The sequence below is a fragment of the Nilaparvata lugens genome, chromosome 1 (assembly GCF_014356525.2).
Source record: "Nilaparvata lugens isolate BPH chromosome 1, ASM1435652v1, whole genome shotgun sequence".
NCBI classification, from domain to species: Eukaryota; Metazoa; Arthropoda; class Insecta; order Hemiptera; family Delphacidae; genus Nilaparvata; species Nilaparvata lugens.
In genome coordinates this window covers 64031645-64050153 of record NC_052504.1, presented here as the reverse complement: position 1 = coordinate 64050153, position 18509 = coordinate 64031645, and the positions used below count along the sequence as shown (strand labels likewise).

At 34.5% G+C, this 18509-nt stretch overlaps 1 protein-coding gene across 7 annotated transcripts in view; it reads left to right on the top strand.

Annotated features, from left to right (window-relative positions):
• Window positions 1-18509, top strand: part of LOC111055339 (protein Spindly) — a 110819-nt gene that overhangs the window by 66776 nt on the left and 25534 nt on the right. For all 7 annotated transcript variants that reach the window (XM_039439351.1, XM_039439375.1, XM_039439344.1 and 4 more), the window contains 3 exons: window positions 694-846; window positions 1475-1654; window positions 17726-17935. In XM_039439351.1, the coding sequence (XP_039295285.1) occupies window positions 694-846; window positions 1475-1654; window positions 17726-17935 (543 nt within the window). The remainder of the gene's footprint in view (window positions 1-693; window positions 847-1474; window positions 1655-17725; window positions 17936-18509) is intronic.

Genomic DNA, 18509 nt, shown 5'->3' with positions numbered 1-18509 from the left:
AATTCAATAAACTATGTAAATTGTTTCCAAAAGCATGTTGCACAACCTAAACAAGAATTTTCTTTTAAGAAAGGTGACACGATATTGTAATAGATATAAATATTGATTAAGTTATATAGAAACTAATCATGGAAATAACCGCACCTAGTTTCGACTTTTTAGTGGGTGACAACTTCAAATATTATACATATTATTCTAGAATTTTTGCTTATTTTGACTTATTTCATCCACTATTGCCAACTTGCTATAAATTTATTGGATGTAACCAATTCCACTGCACTGTGACAATTCCGATTTTTGTGACGTGCACCAAATTCAAATGTGGAAAGAGTTTGGAGCACTATCAACTGGTGAACTCTAATGAAAAAGCCTCCTCTTACTTCATCCGCAATATTCATTGATGACAAGATCTACTCCTGCATTGACATCGAACCCTCAAATTGAAAATGTCCAACCATCTTCCACTTATTGAATAACATTATCTAAAATATTCTTACTAAATCCCAACAATTGAACAAAAAAGTGGGTCATCCTCGCAGGGATATTCAGGAGGAAGTAATTATAACTTTGCAAAAATATCTAGAAGGCAGTTTCAGCTCTCCCAATTTTATGGAATATTATCATTTAGCAACTGTATAATCATGTCAACTATTTGAAACTACCTGGAAAAATCATGAACTATCTCTGTTTCAGATCTCAAAGTTACAGAATACCCTTGAAGATGAGAGAATTGAGTTCGAAAGTCAAGAAGAGACTATTAGACAGCCTGAAACTATTAACACACCAGTCTCAACTGGTGAGAGCTCTATCTTGAAGCATTTAGAAGAAGAGATAGAAAGCCAGAAGGTAGGATTGCTTCATGACTACAGATTTATCTGAAATATTAATGTTATTTCACTGTAATATATAGTTTAATTCACCAGAACTGCTCTGGCTGCCATTTGTCAACCATGGTCAACAATGAAATCCAAAGCTCCTGGGAAACTGATTATATATGAACAACCATTTTTGTGAGGTAATCCAAACTTGACCTTGCAAATCCTGCTAACTCATGCTACATGAGCTGGTATCTGGAAATCCTGTATTTAATTGAACTAATGAATTCAATAATTTTCATGTCTCACCAGCAACCAGCCGCAGTCCTTATATTTATGAGAACCTCTTTTAGAGTAATAATTTTGTATTTTTGTTGGTTTCAAATATTTCCAGCTAGCTAAAAATAAATTATATTTGTAATAATTATTTTCAAATTGCGTAAATTTAACTTTTTTTTACATTCATAAGTCGACTTCTCATCAGTAATGTCATAGCCTCCTTTATCAAGGAGGCTGTGTAGTACTGTAGTCATTGCTGCACCTTTTGCACCAGTGAACTGAATTCGATTCAATAGTTTTATCTCAATCATCTTCTTCACCTTTGTCAAACTACTGCACTATTGCTTTTCTTCTAATCTCATTAGATTCGCTTTTTCTAGATTGAGCTAGAAAATGTTACACGTTCCCTACAAATGTACAAGGAACAGGCAACTGAGTCTCAAACGGAGAACCTGCAATTGAAGGGGAAAAATAAAGAGCTTCAGTGTCTACTGGAAGAAAGGAATAAGATGCTAGAATACAAAACTGAAACACTAAATGAAATCAAAGAAGACCGAGAGGTAAACTTAACTATTTTCACAATCCTTACAAATTGAATCATAGTAATGTAAATGACTAATGTAATGGGAATGATACCTTTTTAAGGTATATTTAAAATTTAAAAGATCTGGTGTGGCAAACTCACACAACTTTCCTTGCCATTATGAAAATTGATCAACTGACGCTAGTTTCACACGCATCTCAAGTCTACTATTCTAAGATCTGAGCCAGCTGGTGACAGACAATAGCGCCGCAGACACACGAAGTCTGCTATCTCTTCATAGTGAATGATTCAATAGAATCAACGGTTGCCAACAGTTTGCAATTGAATAATCTTATTTTATCGAATTTCGAGCTTATTTTCAATTTTAGGTAAAAATGTTACTGGACATTAATTGTAGATATTTTTATGCTTAATCTTTTCCACTTGAATTTTTTTGTTTAAATTATAATTGGGAATCTAAAATCAAACTTTGCATAGATGGGGCGGTGCTCCTGATTTTTTTACAGATATAAGACTTGTGGCAGTTGATCAATGACTTTTTTAGGTATGAATTTGATCAAAATCGTTGGAGCCGTTTTCGAGAAAATCGCGAAAAACCCTGTTTTTGACATTTTCGTCATTTTAGCCGCCATCTTGAATTGCATTTGATCGAAATTGTTCGTGTCGGATCCTTATAGTTTAAGGACCTTAAGGACCATTCCGTTAATTGGGAGATGAGTTATCGTGTACACAGACACACATACACTCATACACACACACACACATATATACAGACCAATACCTAAAAACCACTTTTCTAGACTCAGGGGACCTTGAAACGTATAGAAATTTAGAAATTGGGGTACCTTAATTTTTTTCGGAAAGCAATACTTTCCTTACCTATGGTAATAGGGCAATGAAAGTAAAAATCGCACTACAGAAATAGGAATAGAGTAGGGAAAATAACGTTTTAATTTACTTGATTTTGTTATTCATGATGAATTACTTATACAAACAACAATCAGTTGTTTCAGACAATAACTTGATAACTTTGAACTTTATACAACGCTGAAGCTTCTGCAATTAAATTCTTGAAAATATCAATTTCTGAATAGAAATGTCTGGAGGTGGAATAGTAATTTTTGAAATCTTCCTCAGCGTGACAATGACAATGCTTGAATACATGACAATGACAATGCTTCATATACTATTGTAATATGGTGAATCTTGATTAATATTATTGTAATATGGTGAATATTGTTTTCAACAACCTTTCAGGTTGTTGAACTGATCAAAATTGAACTAATTTTTTCCAATATGAACTCTAGTGAACCTTGTTTTGATAGTTAAAGAATTTATTCATGCACAAACTAAGCACCTAAATTTCGTGTTGCCATAAAAGATTTGCTAACTTGCTTCTTATCCATCCAAATTATTGCAGTCTTCTAGTATTTCCATAGTACTGGCTTGGATTTCGTAATGAAATTAATGCAAGCTTATTTAGAAAAATATTTGAACCGTGCGACCCCACGACGTTTTAACCTGAAATTAGGCCGGGCGCTCCACGTGTTTTCTTGAAAATTGGAGTGGAAGAGCGGCAGTTCTAAACGAGTCGTCACCGCGAGAAGATGTAGTCACAGAACAAGTCTCGGTCTCTAAATTAGGCTTCGGCCTATTTGGATGGAAGATATCCTTGATTTTATTTTGTATAAATTAAAAGCATGTAGTCTGAAAAATAGTACCGTAGTTAAAATGTAAACGTGAGTGATTGTGAGTGCCGATTTATTTGTGAAATGTTCGATTCCATGGTAAGTGCCAAAATTATTTTATTAAGCTCGAATAGATTGACCAGATAGAATGTTCGATTCCATGGTAAGTGCCAAAATTATTTTATTAAGTCGAATAGATTGACCGAGGCCCTAAATTTATTGTAGAGAGAGTTAGCAAATTCTTGTCTAAACATCAATTATGAATCATTACGATAAAGTCTTAATGTACATTCTTAATTGAGACGCCGAGCAGTAAACATCGTTGTTTAGAGCTGCGGAACATAATAACAATTGTGTTGTGATTATTGCAAAAGTGAGTTATAGCTGATTGACTAGTGAATCCATCCGTTGCGTTACGTATGAGATCACCGGTCAGGGCGTCATATGGATTAATTCCGGAATTCGAGGAAGTGGGAGAAGAGCAGGAGCAATCAACATCCTCAGGACAGGTCCAGGAGTCCCCTACAATGGAGAAACCAGCAGAGCAATCTACATCAAAGGTAATCAGCAATGAATTTTCAAAGGATTATGATCTTTTAGAGCAGATAAAGCATGAACTTAATCTATGGGCGGAAGCGGAATATGAAAAAAGAAAAGTTCTGAGAGCTGATTTCGACAGATTTATTTAAATAACTGATAAATTGTCGGAAACAATCGTCAAATTATAAACAAGGTCAGTGATAATTTCACAGCTAGCGGCAGGGCTTGGAAACACCAATAAGGGTATTCAGGAGTCCCTTAAAAATATAAATAAGGCGGTAGACACTATGAAACAAAGTGAAAGTAGGCCTACGTTAAGCTATGCTGATATGGTGCAGTTGCCAGGAAAATCGAAGGACAATAAAGTTGCAGGGAACAATGTTAGGAAACTACAACCACAGGAGCATATAGTTACGTTGCTGCCAGTCAAACCAATCCCGAACGAAATGGAAAACAGTAGAATTATTAAAAATGTATTGCGGGAGAATATAAAAAACAAAGACGATATTAGAGTTAAAAAGACCGTGAATGTTAGAGGAGGTGGCCTCATGATTTTTCTGAATTCGGAAGAGGACAAGAAGAAAATAATTGAAAATGAGGCGTTGAAGACTGGAAATATGAAAAATTTGAAAATAGTTGAACCACAGAATAGGAAGCCACGTTCAATAATAGCCTATACTATGTCCCTAGTGATTTAAGCAAAGAGGAGCTAGCCGAGAGCATTTTCAACAAAACTTTGCTAGCTTTGAACTAGGAAAAGAAGCATTTTTTAATGGATGTAAGCCTCTCTACAAGGTTGGACCAAAGAACAAGGAAGTAGTTCATTGGATCATTGAATGTGAGCCCGAGATAAGAAGAATTCGAATAAATAGGAAACGAGTCTTTGTTGACATGACTTCTTGCAGGTTAAATGACTATTTCGGTTCAACGGTGCTTCAAGTGTCAGTGTTTTGGTCACGTTTCAAAGTATTGCAAAAAAGAAAGTGAAGTCTGCGGTCACTGTGCTGAAGATCATAGCACTAAAGATTGTCCAAATACCGCCAAGGAAGCAATATGTAGTAATTGTAAGAAGAACAAAAAGCCATCAAATCATAAAGTTTACGATCCACAATGTCCTAGCCACCAGAAATCATTGCAGCAATTGATTGAAAAGACTAATTATGGGATTGTTTAAAAATATATAATGTTCTCAAAAAATAAAATCAGGCTGGAAATATTGTGATGATATTAATGAAATTTTAGGTAATTTGAATGATACATATAGAATTCAACAAAGATCAAAAAGTTGGACATCACTCGTATTTAATTTTTGAGGTTACACTGACCTGAATATTTCCTTCACCAGCGTAAAAAACGAAAAAGTAAATATTTGCAAGGGCATTGCTACCGTAGTAAATAGGAAATGTATGAGCATTGATTACTTCAATAGTCTAACTACTATATTTTCACAAACAAAGCAAATTGATGCGTCGGTGAAATTCGACGAGACATTGAAAATACTCAATTTGTTTTTGTTGACAGATAATAGTAACCTGCTTTCCAATCTAAAATTATTACTATCTATGATCGATGAATGGGCTTCAGATAAACATGCTCTGACAGTTGGAATTGATTTTTTTGGAACCATGGCTGATGTATCTTGTATTGCTCTCTTAAGTTAAGTTAGGCAACAAAAGATATTAAATATGTGTTTACTACGAGGGTATAAATAATCTTACATTTTTAAATATTCCAGAAGAGAAAAACAATGAGAAAGCATGTCCAACGGGATACTTACCTGAAAAACCACCCATACATGAATTTATAAATAGTATGTTAGAGCTCAGAAATCTTCTGAGTCAACATGATCAGATAAATTCTATTATTTACTATGAAATTCTGACTAACATTACAAAAAAAAGCTTATTGATCTCTTATTCGTACCTAATAGAGATAAAGCGTAAAAATATGAATATCTATGATAATAATCTAAGAACATTTCTATGGCCAACTGGAAATATTTATAGAATGGGCTTCTGCTTGGATAACGAAGGAACCTAGGTGGAATTAAACGAGAGTAATAAAAGATTCTTAACAAAAGAAAAATACATTCTTATTAGTAGAGATACACAACTCATGTTAAACGGTGAATTTTATCAGAAAATATCATCAGTTGACATTTCTGCTTCAAGTCTTCCTAATATTACGTGGATAGATGGTGTGCCAGGGTGTGGAAAGACGTTTGAAATACTGAACCAGCATAAACCAGGAATAGATTTAGTTCTAAGTCAAACAAGAGCAGGAATCAAAGACATCAGAGAGGCTGTCATTCATAAGTAAAATTGAAACAACTAGTGGAACTCTTCGCTCAATTAGGAAGACTATCTTTAACGGCGGTTTTCCACAGCTTGATCCAGAAACACTCGTATCAACATACACGCAGAATGAGAAAAAATTATTCAAGAGTTACTAGGTGACAGGGTTGATAAAACAATAAAAATTCACACGATACATGAAGCACAAGGTCTTACTTATAGAAATGTTATTCTAGTGAGGACAAATTCAAAGGATCTAGAGATCTATAACGGTGAAAGTCATGTGATTGTAGCACTCAGTAGGCACACTCATAGTTTCAACTATCTAACTGCAGCGGAGAATGATCTCATATCATTGCTTATAAATAACACATTAAGCTTTGATGATAAATATATAATGAGATGGCAGAGGAAAATTGAGGAAAACAAGCATGGAGGGGTGAGTATGAATTAGCATGATGATGAGGAGTAATAATAAGGTGCTGGATGTGGCAAATGAACTTGATTTCGTGGATGAGATAGAGGACAGTGTGATCGAGGATAAACAACAACTCCACGCTGCTCTTGAACACTGTAATATAACTGTATTTTCTCTCAACATCAGGAGTGTTAGGAAGAACTTCGATGACCTGATGATTCAACTACAGGATATGTCCTATGATTTCGATATAATAATACTAACAGAACGCTGGATCAAAAGAGATTATACACAGAAGCAACTGAAGGACTACAATAGTTTTCACTCTTTGAATAATCGTACTCAAAATGATGGAGTAATTGTATATGCAAAGGAAAATCTCAACGTACAATCGGTAGAACTAAATATCAGACAGGCCAACGTTCTTCATCTACAACTTCAAACATCAAAGGAGAGATATAATATATTAGCAGTGTACAGATCACCTTCCTACGCCAGCATAACAGAGTTTTTAGAGGACTTTGAAACAGTGCTTGGTAGACTGAGAGGTCAACTTATTATTTGCGCAGGAGACTTCAACAATTAATACGCTACAGCCATTATCAACTTGATGACTATTACGACTTATTGAGCGAACACGGTTTGAAGAACTGCATTAAAAAGACTACCAGGGTAACAGCGGGAACGTCTTCTTGTTTGGATCATATGTTGACCAACTGTAAAAGTAAAATCCATCCAATCGTATATCACCACTACCTTTCGTAAACAAAGCCGTAGTGCATTCGTGTGACGTCAGCACAGGTAGGGCTTCTACACCAATAAAAATTCGTTGACTTCAGCTGATCTACATCAGCCAGTGTTTTCATTGGTGTAGGAGCCCTACGTGTGCTGACGTCTCACGAATGCACTACGGCTTTGTTTACGGAGGTAGTGATATCACTCGAGTATCACAGACCACTTCATTACAATTCTTGGACTGGAAGAACATCATTTACACAGAACAAATGGGGATGAACTGAGCTCAACTAACTGTCAACTCTCAACTAACTGTAAATCTGTCACCTTGAACAGCTTGAGGAGAGGACTGCGAGAGGAACAATGGACGGAAGTTTTTCAGTCAAATAACACACTCAGCTTACGACAAGTTCCTAGAAATTCTACAAAAACATATGGAGAGCAATACACATCATTACAGACAAAAGAAGAGGATCAAGAGCATAAAACCATGGATAACACGAGGACTTATCTCAGCTATAAGAACAAGGGATTCTATAAATAGAAGAAGGAAGCTGGACCCAGAGAACGGAGAACTTGCTAACTACTACCGAAGATACAGAAATACACTGACGTCACTCATCCAAACTACAAAAGAAAATTATTTCAAGATGCAATTAAATGAAGCAAACAATGATGTAAGGAAGATATGGAAAATAATCAAGGATGCTACAGATTCAAATCAGAAAAGAGATATACAACTGAATGCTTTGAAAATTTATGGTGACATAGTCACACTGAAAGATAATCCTAGAGAACTATTGAGTCATGTAAATAATTTCTTTGTTAATATAGGAGAGAGTATGACTAACAAAATATCTGAGAGTCTGAATAAAAATATTAACCAAATTATAGCAGATAATGTACCAGAATTGCATGTACCAAATTATATGTTTCTTTTCCCCATAGATGAAAAGGAAATAATAAACACAATTGATTCTTTACACAGCAATAGTGCAGGCCTAGATGGATTAGATAACAGGACCTTGAAAGGAATAAAAGATATAATTTGTAAACCTTTAACTCATATTTTCAATCTGAGCTTGTTATATGGTAATTTTCCAAGAGCAATGAAGCAAATCTGTGTCAGACCTATACATAAAGCAGATGATTAACTAACTATTAGTAATTATAGACCTATTTCACTGATTAGCAATGTATCAAACATTTTAGAAAAACTAGTTAAATCAAGATTAATAAGCTTTTCAGAAATTAATAATATTCTTTCTCCTAACCAATTTGGCTTCCGCAAAGGTATAAGTACAGAATTAGCTGTACTAGAATTATCAAAATTTGTAACTAGCAATTTAGAGGAAAAGAATAAATGTTTAGCAGTATTTTTAAATTAAGTAAAGGCCTTCGACTCTGTTTCCCATGACTTATTAATAAAAAAGCTTGAGGCAATAGGTATAAGAGGAGTGCCACTTGAATGGTTCAGATCCTACCTCAGCAATCGACAGCAAAAAACAAAGGTTGAGAACCATATGAGTGCAGAGGTTTCCATGAAGTTCGGAATACCTCAAGGATCAGTTTTAGGACCAATTTTGTATTCGATCTTTGCAAATGAGTTGTGCTCCATTCAAATTCAAGGTAGAGTTATAGCCTTTGCTGATGATACAGCACTCCTTTTTCAAGGAAAAAACTGGGAAGAAGTGTTCCAAACAGCAGAGATAGAACTCACAAAAATCACTAGTTGGTTAAGAAATAATTTTTGTCATTAAATTCAGAAAAAACAAAATTTTTAACTTTTTCTTTAACAAATAGCACAAAAACACACATGACAACAATGAAGCTTCATATATTGTGATAGAAATAGTAACAATAATTTTAATTGCCCACTAATAGAACGCTCTGACAATATAAACTATTTAGGAATAATAGAAGATGATCAATTGAAATGGAAGAAGCACATAACATATACAACTGCCAAAATAATGAAGCTTATATACAAATTCTATCAATTAAGGAATATCATAGACAAAGAAATGTTAAAAACTGTATACTACTTAACATTAGTTGAATCTCTTTTAAGGTACGGTCTGTTAGTTTGGGGTGCAGCTAACTTCAGTTTTATAGATCCATTATTTAAAACTCAAAAACGCATTTTGAAAATAATGGGAAACAGGGAAATCTGGTTCCCAACTGTAGAATTATTTATAGAATATAGAGTACTCAGCGTTAGGCAATTGTATATATTGTTGTTATTAGGGTATATGAAAAAAAAATCAAAATAGGAACCATATCATAAATCATAGCCATAATACTAGAATAAGAGAACGTTACAACCAAGAAGTACCAAGAATGAATACAGCATTTGGGCAAAGATCACTAGGATATTTAGGACCTACAATATCTAATAGAATACCATTACAAATCAAAGGAGAGGAAAATTTCAATAGCTTCAAAAGAAAAATTAGACATTTATTCAGTATTGGGATACAAAGTAGTGAGGAACTAATAGTAAGTAGGATTTAGATTTAAGTAGTATTATTTTTAAATAAAGTACTCGTAATTTATAGGAAGAAAAAATTAATAGTACCTCGGTTTAGTATCATTGTGCTAGGTGATGCTTAGGGTAATATAGTTTTAGATTTTTTGGAATTTTTGTATTATCTGTTGTTGTTAAATCTCACTTACCGTTTTCCACTTTTTAGGTTACTTATTTATTTTGTTTTTAGGTTAATTGACGATGTTGATTTCTATCAGCTGTCATTGTGATTTGGTGTCTGCAACTCACTGCCTTTTGTATCACAGTTGAGAATTCATGGCCGCTTGTAGTTTCGTTTTTGTCTCAATTTTGTCTTTTAGATATTCTTATAGATAAATAATCTATATTCACTTTTTGTAATCATTTTCAATTATATTTTACAAATAGATTGTCTCTCATTATTAGTATTATCATCAGTTATGTGTTGACAGTTTTTTGAGTCATGTAGTCATTTTCTTTTTTTGCTTCTTTGTTCCGAGCCTAAACGTTACTTTGTCTTCCGGCTTTTCCTGTCTCATGTGCACTAACTTTTCGAAGTCCCAAATGTTTCTTCAAAACTTCAAGTATTTCTATGAAGTATGGTCACTGTTAGCATTGATTTTGATAAATCAATCTGTGCTATACATCTCGCCGTTCACCGATTCAAAATTGATTCATTAGTTTTTGATTTATCTCTATTCCAAGTTTTCATGTGCATCACAACCTTGCAGTGTACATGAACTTTTTCTTCAGTGTTGAGACCTCTTCATTCATTCAGTGTTCAATCCAAATTCATCTTATGTTTTGGATCTCGCATCTAGCTTGCAATTTTGGATTTTTGCAATGCTACTCTTTGAAGAATTGATTTCTTCTTTCACATCGTCTTGTATCTGGAAACGCTACTACCGTACGTTCGGATTCAATCTCGCCATCGCCTTTGAAGTTTCTTATAACAGTGAGGGGTTCACTGTTGTCAGCCTAGAGTTGTCCTGGATTCCTGCTGGTCTCCAGAATCTTGGTTTGAGGTTCTCATCCTGATCTGCACCACCTGCATGGACACGCTGGTTGGTGCTCGTCTCCACCTGCTGTTGCTTCAAATTTTCTGAGCTAAGTCCTATATCTAACATTATTTTTTCTTGTTTCCAATTTCAATCTTTCGATTTTCTAATATCATGATATTGATATTTTCACATCAACTGTAGCAAAATATCCACTTTGGTCTATCAAACAATAAGATCTTGGTGCTATCTCTTCTAAATTGGATATTTTGAATTTAAAGTATATTTGCTCTACCTTCCCAGACTTGTCTCAATCTATCAGTGAATCTTATATTCAATATTATCTCAATATTCGGTGAATCTTTTTATTTGAGTGTTTTCCACTAATTTTTGAGCTTTCATCTTTCATTGGTGATTGTATCCTTTTGTTTTTAAAATTGACAATAATTAGTAACCTTCATTTTGAATAATTGTTATTTGTTTTTCAATTATTAATTCACATATCAATGTATTTTCATTTTGATTTCTAAAAGTTTAAATAGTCTCAAACTCATTCAATTATTCTGGTTATCTATAAAGTCTTTAATCTCATGATTTCAAATTAATATTGTCTTATTGTAAATCAATCTTTAAATATTTCAAAGTATTGAAAGTGTTTAAACATCACTCCTGTATCTTGTCATTATTTAAATTCAAGCAAGCAATTAGAACCATTCTTTTACTTGTATTCCACTAATATTGTATTTTTATTAGTTTCCTTTGTGTCAGTTCAGTCTCTTGATTCTTGCACCTTTGCAGATCTTGTCTCATGTATCGATTATTACCTTAACTTTGTGACTACTGTTTGTTCAGCTTATCCATTCTAAATTTATTGTAGAACTTTTGTAATTGTTCATCATTTGTTTGATTTTGAACTTTCTTTTTTCTTATAAAACTTTTCATTACAAACTTTGCTGATTCAGTTTTTAATTACTCTTGTATTTGTTACCTGAGCACTTTTTCAATTTGAGCATTTTAATCGTGATTTTTCAATATTCAGTAACTTTCATTATTCATCAAGCCTGTTGATTAATTTTGGTTTAATCATTCACTGTTCTAAATTTCTCATAGTTTTCTCAGTTATTATTTGCACTACAAACAGTTTAATTAAAGTTGTGATTATATTCAACCTTTCATTTGGTATTTTTTATTTCAATCTCAATCCTGAGTTACCATTTGCTGTACATGCCAATTTGCTTTCATTCAATACATATTATTCAAGCACATTGGATTTTTCCTCCTTTCAAATTTATATGTGGATTTTGTTAGTCTCTGATTACTTTACTAAATTACATAACCTACAAATTCACCTTTTATACAGTCCACTCTTTTGCTTAGACAAATTTCTCAGTTGTAGCATAAATTTGTATTAATTTGATGATAACCTCAACACATATATTATATATTAGTGAGGTATCATTTTGCAAACCTTGAATATTGTTATATTATTAAAAATGTATGAAAAAATAATATGTAATGTTCCTGAATTTATGAATAAACTCCTCTGGATGTGTTGTCCAACATCCAGAGAAATTATTATTATGACTTACTTATTTACTTTTCTTGATGCTACAGCCTGATGTGGGCTTTGGCCTCCTCCACAATCTGCCTCCAAGCGTCTCTGTCTACTGCCTTTCGCCTCCAACCTCTCACTCCCATCGCTCTCAAGTCTCTCCACATCCTGCATCCATTGAACCCTCGGCCTCCCTCTTTTTCTTACAGCTTCCATTTTCTTATATAGCATTCCTTTTTGCATTTGTTCATTGGCCATTATTTCAACATGTCCAAGCCACCCTATTCTTCTTGCCTTGACAAACCGGAGAATATTTCTATCTTGCAGGATGGCTTCTATTACGGCATTCTTTTTTTTTCTCCATGCACCATTTTCATGTACTGGACCGTATATCCTCCTAACCAGCTTTATCTCAAACACCAGTAACGCTTTGCAGTCTTCTTGCAGTATCGTTCATGCTTCACATCCATATGTGACAACTGGTCTTATGAGCGTTCTGTAAATCTTCATTTTTGTGTTTCTAGTGAGGAGTTTTGACTTAAGCATTTTGCTATTCGCAAAGTACGCATGGTTGCCAAGTATTATCCTGCGTTTAATTTCCAAAGATATTTTATTTCTACAGTCAATTTCCGTTCCTAAATATGTGAAGCTTGTAACCTTTTCAAACATGCTTTCTCCTATTTTGGTGATTCCTGGATCTCTAAGTCCTCTGGTGTTCATTTCCATATATTTAGTTTTTTGTTTGTTTACTTCAAGGCCTACTATCTTGGCTTCATTCTTGATCTGCAGGAAGACTTCCTCCAATGACCGCATGCTTCTTGAAATAATAACATCATCTGCATACGCTAAGACCTACGTCATTTGATTTGTGATATTGCCTCCTGTCAATGCTTCCCATTGCTCTATGAAGAACAATATTGAAGAGTAAGGCCGATAGTACATCACCCTGTCTCACGCCATCAGTTATTGTGAACTCCCTGCTCACTTTCCCTTCACTCAGAACCATACCTTTTGTTTCACTCAGGGTCATTTTCACTAAGTTTATTAGTTTCTAGGGAACCCGTATTTTTCTAGAGCTTCCAGCACTTTAATTCTCTTCACCCTGTCAAAGGCCTGCTTGAAGTCGATGAAGAGCATGTGTAGATTGATGCTATGTTCATAAAACTTTACCATTACAGTATTTGCCTTAGGGTGAAAATTTGGTCTGTTGTACTCCTGCCAGGCCGGAATCCACACTGGTACTCATCTATTATGGCTTCTGATAATGTGTTCATCTTTTCTGTCAGAATGCGTGAGAATATTTTGTAAGCCATGTCCAGTAAGTAGGGTTATCCCTCGATAATTGTTGCACAGCAGTTTGTCCCCTTTTTTAAATATTGGGCAAATAAGACCTTTCTGCCATTCACTTGGCATCTTTTCTGTCCTCCATATCAATATTATTATCCTGTGCAGACACTTCACTGCAGCTTCTCCTCCATATTTCCACACTTCCGCGGTAACATTATCTTCTCCAGCTGCCTTTCCATTCTTTAATTTACTCACAGCCTCTTTTATATCTTGAAGACTTGGTTCTGTTACCTCTAAATCAGCAGTCATATAGTTTGACACCCATTGTTCTATGTTTGGTGGGTCCTCTACACTTGGGCATATATTTTCAAAGTACTCAACCCATCTCTCAGTAATCTGATTTCCCTCTATTATCACATTGCCGTCTTTGTCCTTGCATGCCTTGACTTTGGATTGAAATCCTACACTGACAACTTTTGTGTTTTATAAAACTTTCTTGTCTCATTCAACTTACTTAGTTCCTCCAAGTACTTGAGTTTACTTTTCATATGTTCTCATTTTGCCTTTCTTATAATTTTGTTGGCTATTCTTCTTCTTTCTCTATATTTTTCTACGTTTTGATGGGTTTCTCTCTGTAACACTGATGCTCTTGCTTCATTCTTTTTTTGTACTGCTTCCTTAAATTCCTCGTCATACCATTCCGTTCTTCTTTCACTCCTTTTTTCTCCTATAGTTTGTTTTTTCTCTCAATATCATTTTCACTCCCCTCCTGTGCTATCTCACATAAGGCTTTGTCAAGTTCCCTATTCATGGTATTTTGGAATTGTTGCCTAATTTCTGTATTTGCTAGCTTCTCCAAATCCCATTTGAACCTATTTTTCTTGGGTCCTTTATCTGCCATTGATAATCTCTGGATCACTGTTGCTCTCACCATAAAGTGATCCGAGTCACAATTTGGACCCCTTGCTGCTCTGACATCTTCTATGGAGCTAGCATGTCTTTTTGAGACTAGAACATGATCTAACTGGTTCACAATATTGGTTCCCGGTATTCTCCATGTGCCTAAATGAATCTTTTTATGTTGGAATTTTGTACTGGCAATTACAAGAGCCTGCTCCTCAGCCAGTTCAGCAAGCATTCTCATTGCATTCCTCGTGGAGGGTATTTTTTCCTGCTACCTCCGCCAAGAAGACCTCTTTTCCTATCTTAGCATTGAAGTCTCCTAGCAATACTTTCATGTCATGCTTGGGAATCTTGCTGACTACATTCGTTAAGTGACCATAGAAGGTTTCTTTGACCTCTTCTGATGCTTCTTCAGTTGGAGCATAGGCCGACAGCATTGTTGTGTTCCAGAAACGACATTTGATCCTCAATTTGCACAATCTATCAGATATGGGTACGAAACCCAACAAACTTTCCCTTAACTTGACGTTTACCATGAATGCAGTTCCATACATACCCGACCTTTCTGTGTTCCCACTGTAGTACAAGCTAAAATCCTTTTTGTCAACTCTTCCTGATCCCTTCCATCTAACTTCTTGCAAGGCTAGGATATCTACATCAAATTTTTTCATCTCATTATACACTTCCATCATCTTACCTGCCCTCATCAGTGTTTGCACATTCCAGGATGCTATCTTTACAACAAATTTCCGTTTCCAGTTTATTTTGTGTGATTGAAGGCCATTTCTATTTCCTGTTATTCCTGTCCCGATCCGAGGCTGATTGCTTGTGTTCGAAGAGTGAGTTGGTTTTTTACAGGGTGAGGCTGCTGACCTCACGCCCAACCCCCAACCTGGAGGACCAGTCCAGTTTTTTTTCACGGTGACTATTTAATTTCGCCACTGCCCCCTGACACTGCTGGCTGCAGTGCCAGTGAGCATCCCCCAATTCCAATGGGGACGCGCCCGATGGAGGTAACTGCAAATCCCCACACGGGAAAGTCTTAATTTGAGAAATATTATTTGGAATTATTTTTTTAATGTAATTTTGAAACAAGTTTAACAAGTTTGTAAAATTGTTAGAATTTTTCAATTTTTGATGGCTGAAGTTTTAAAATTTTCCTATTATTGTCACTGCCGCCTGCCTCAACGATAAAAATGTACTATTACTTGTGTAAAACAATTTTTCCTTATTATTTCATTCCTTTCTAATAAATTTTCATTTTTCCCTTTTTTTATTAATTCTGTATCAAAATCTGATGTATATTTCTTATTTTATTTTTGCATTTTGTATTAGTTTTCTTTCATTTTTTACTTAAAATCTTCGAAGTTTATTTTGTCTAAGTTTATTTATCTTTTGTAACTAATTTTTTTCCTGTAACTGGGCACCCGCCGAAAAACCTTTGGGTTTGGTAGGACTCTCAACTGTTTGTATTGTGAATAAAAAATTTTGATTTGATTGATTTTGATTTGAGTAATTGAATAAGTAACCGGATTGGTTACAGTGAAGATTTGATGTAACAGAATTTCAAACATGACCGATAATTGTATGTTTGAATACAACTAATAAATTAATATCAGTAGCATTTCTACAAAATCTTTTATTCTACGTTCCTGGCTCGTGATAAGTTACTTGTTGCTAAAACAGGTGTTTTCAAACAATAGTGGAGATCTTGGAATTTGCATGAACGAATCCATCCAAAGCTCCCAACCGTGGATTCAAATAATTTAAACAGGGCAATAATTGAGTAGAGATTTTAAGAGCAATTATTATATATTTTCCTTGCTACAAAATTGGGTGCTAACAAAGTCCCTCTGGCCTCCCACCGTTACAAATAGTGTCAGGTTTTGGTTGGGGTAAGTGTTATAGATACCACCTCCCGTTACAATGGTTTCAGGTGTGGAGTAGTGTTAGAAACCTCCACCCGGTTACTATAAAATTTAAAAAATATCTGCTATTGTGATATTTGCATTATAGTCAGTGGATTTCATAGGAAAATATAGTTGTCATTGTTTCTTTCTCTCACCATTCTGATTAGACTACCGTACTCTAGCAGGTTCCTGGCTTTCACATGAAAACCAGGGGCCTTTTCGTCATACGCTATCTAATTTTAATCATAATTTTTACCATATAAAATGTATATCTTAATTTTATTGATGGCATCCACAATTTATTTGAGGACAACTCAAATATTTACATCTGTCATATCTGGTAACATTCTTCTTCGAGCCCACATTCAATTGATAGCGTACTTCATCTAAATGAAACTAACATTGATATTTATTTATTTACTCATCTTTAATTTTGTTTCGAAGGCACGACCGGTTTCGACCGGTCAGAATCGAGGTCATGTCCTCGAAAAAAGAATAAAGGGTATCATTAATTCTATAAAATACATTACGGTAACCTATTTGCTCAAGCAACAAACATCGATCAAGGTCGGAATTATTTTGTAGAAAGAGTTTTTTATTTATGGATTTATTTCCTTTTTTGAAACTGAGTAAGGGCCGTTTGCACAGTCAAAGCTTAACTCGATTTAATCAGCTGGTGGCTTGGACTCAAAATGAAACACATTATAACAAACTAGACTTGATACTGTCGCTGTGCAAATGGCCCCAAGAGGTTAACATTGAAATTTTATTTCCAAATATCGGGGCACCGAGCTTCGCTCGTTATTTGTATTTATTGATAAAAAGAACACAATTCTCTAAAATGATCGTGTTTATATTTCACAGCTGGCTATAAGTCATCTTATGAATTTCGGGGATGCGATATTTTGATTTTTCACATACTCACTCGCTCACTCACTTTTTTACCATCCACAGCTGTTTCAGCCAAGGATGAATTATCCTTTTAATGTCGATCAGCGAGTTTTCCCAAGGATGAGACCTAGTGCAATCGAATCTTTAAATCATAAACCTACTATGTTCCAAATTTCGTGAAAATCGTTAGAGCCATTTTCGAGATACGTTAAACATAAATAAACAGATATATAAATACAGAAATTGCTCACTTAATATAATAGGATTATCTTAATAATATTACCGTAATTCTGGTAAAGGCTAAGACTTTATTGATCTAGTTTTTTATCTTTAAAAGAAGACTCATTCTTTTTCAATTATGACAGAGTTTGAGAGAAAAGGCCATGCTGCTGGAGAGTGAATTAAAGACTTTACAAAGTAAACCATCTGATCTGGGAACTAGAGGAAATTCTTTGTTTGCTGAAGTGGAAGATAACAGGAAAATGCTGGTTGCTAAGCTCAAAGATACTCAACTGAAATATGCAACGCTCAAGAAAACCTTATGCTCAAAAAACCTTGAAGTCAGTCGGTTAAAGGTAGGCTTTACTTCTTTTATGACATTCAAGAAAATCAAAGTTGTAACCTAGTTTTTATTTTATCATGTTTCTGTATCTATAAACGTCTTTGTATTCCCGATTTAACAATGTGGCTGTCAATCGATCTTTAATTTTTTTCATTATCTGAAAATATAGAACCGAACCGTACACATCAGGATACCCTGTTCTGAACAAGATTAGATGCGCTATTTACAATTGAAAATATCCAGTCCAGACTGGAAACAAGTGAATTGGCTCAATATCTCTTAAATAAATCAGACGCATGTTGCAAAGATGATCAGTTTAAGTTATGGAAGGATGTGTGTGTTATCTAATTTGAATATATTTCTAGCATATAAATTGTAGCTCAATCAATCTCTCGTTCATTCCTAACATAATTTCCACAAACGGAGCATAGTGACTTCAAAACATTTTAACGAATAGTTGAACTTTTCTTTTAAGTTGAAAATGGCCAATGGTCGAAACTAGTCGTTAAAATGTTTAAACGTTTTTAAAATGTTTTAATAAAAGGGTACTACAATTTTTTATATTGTTTTTATTAATTTGAATAAAG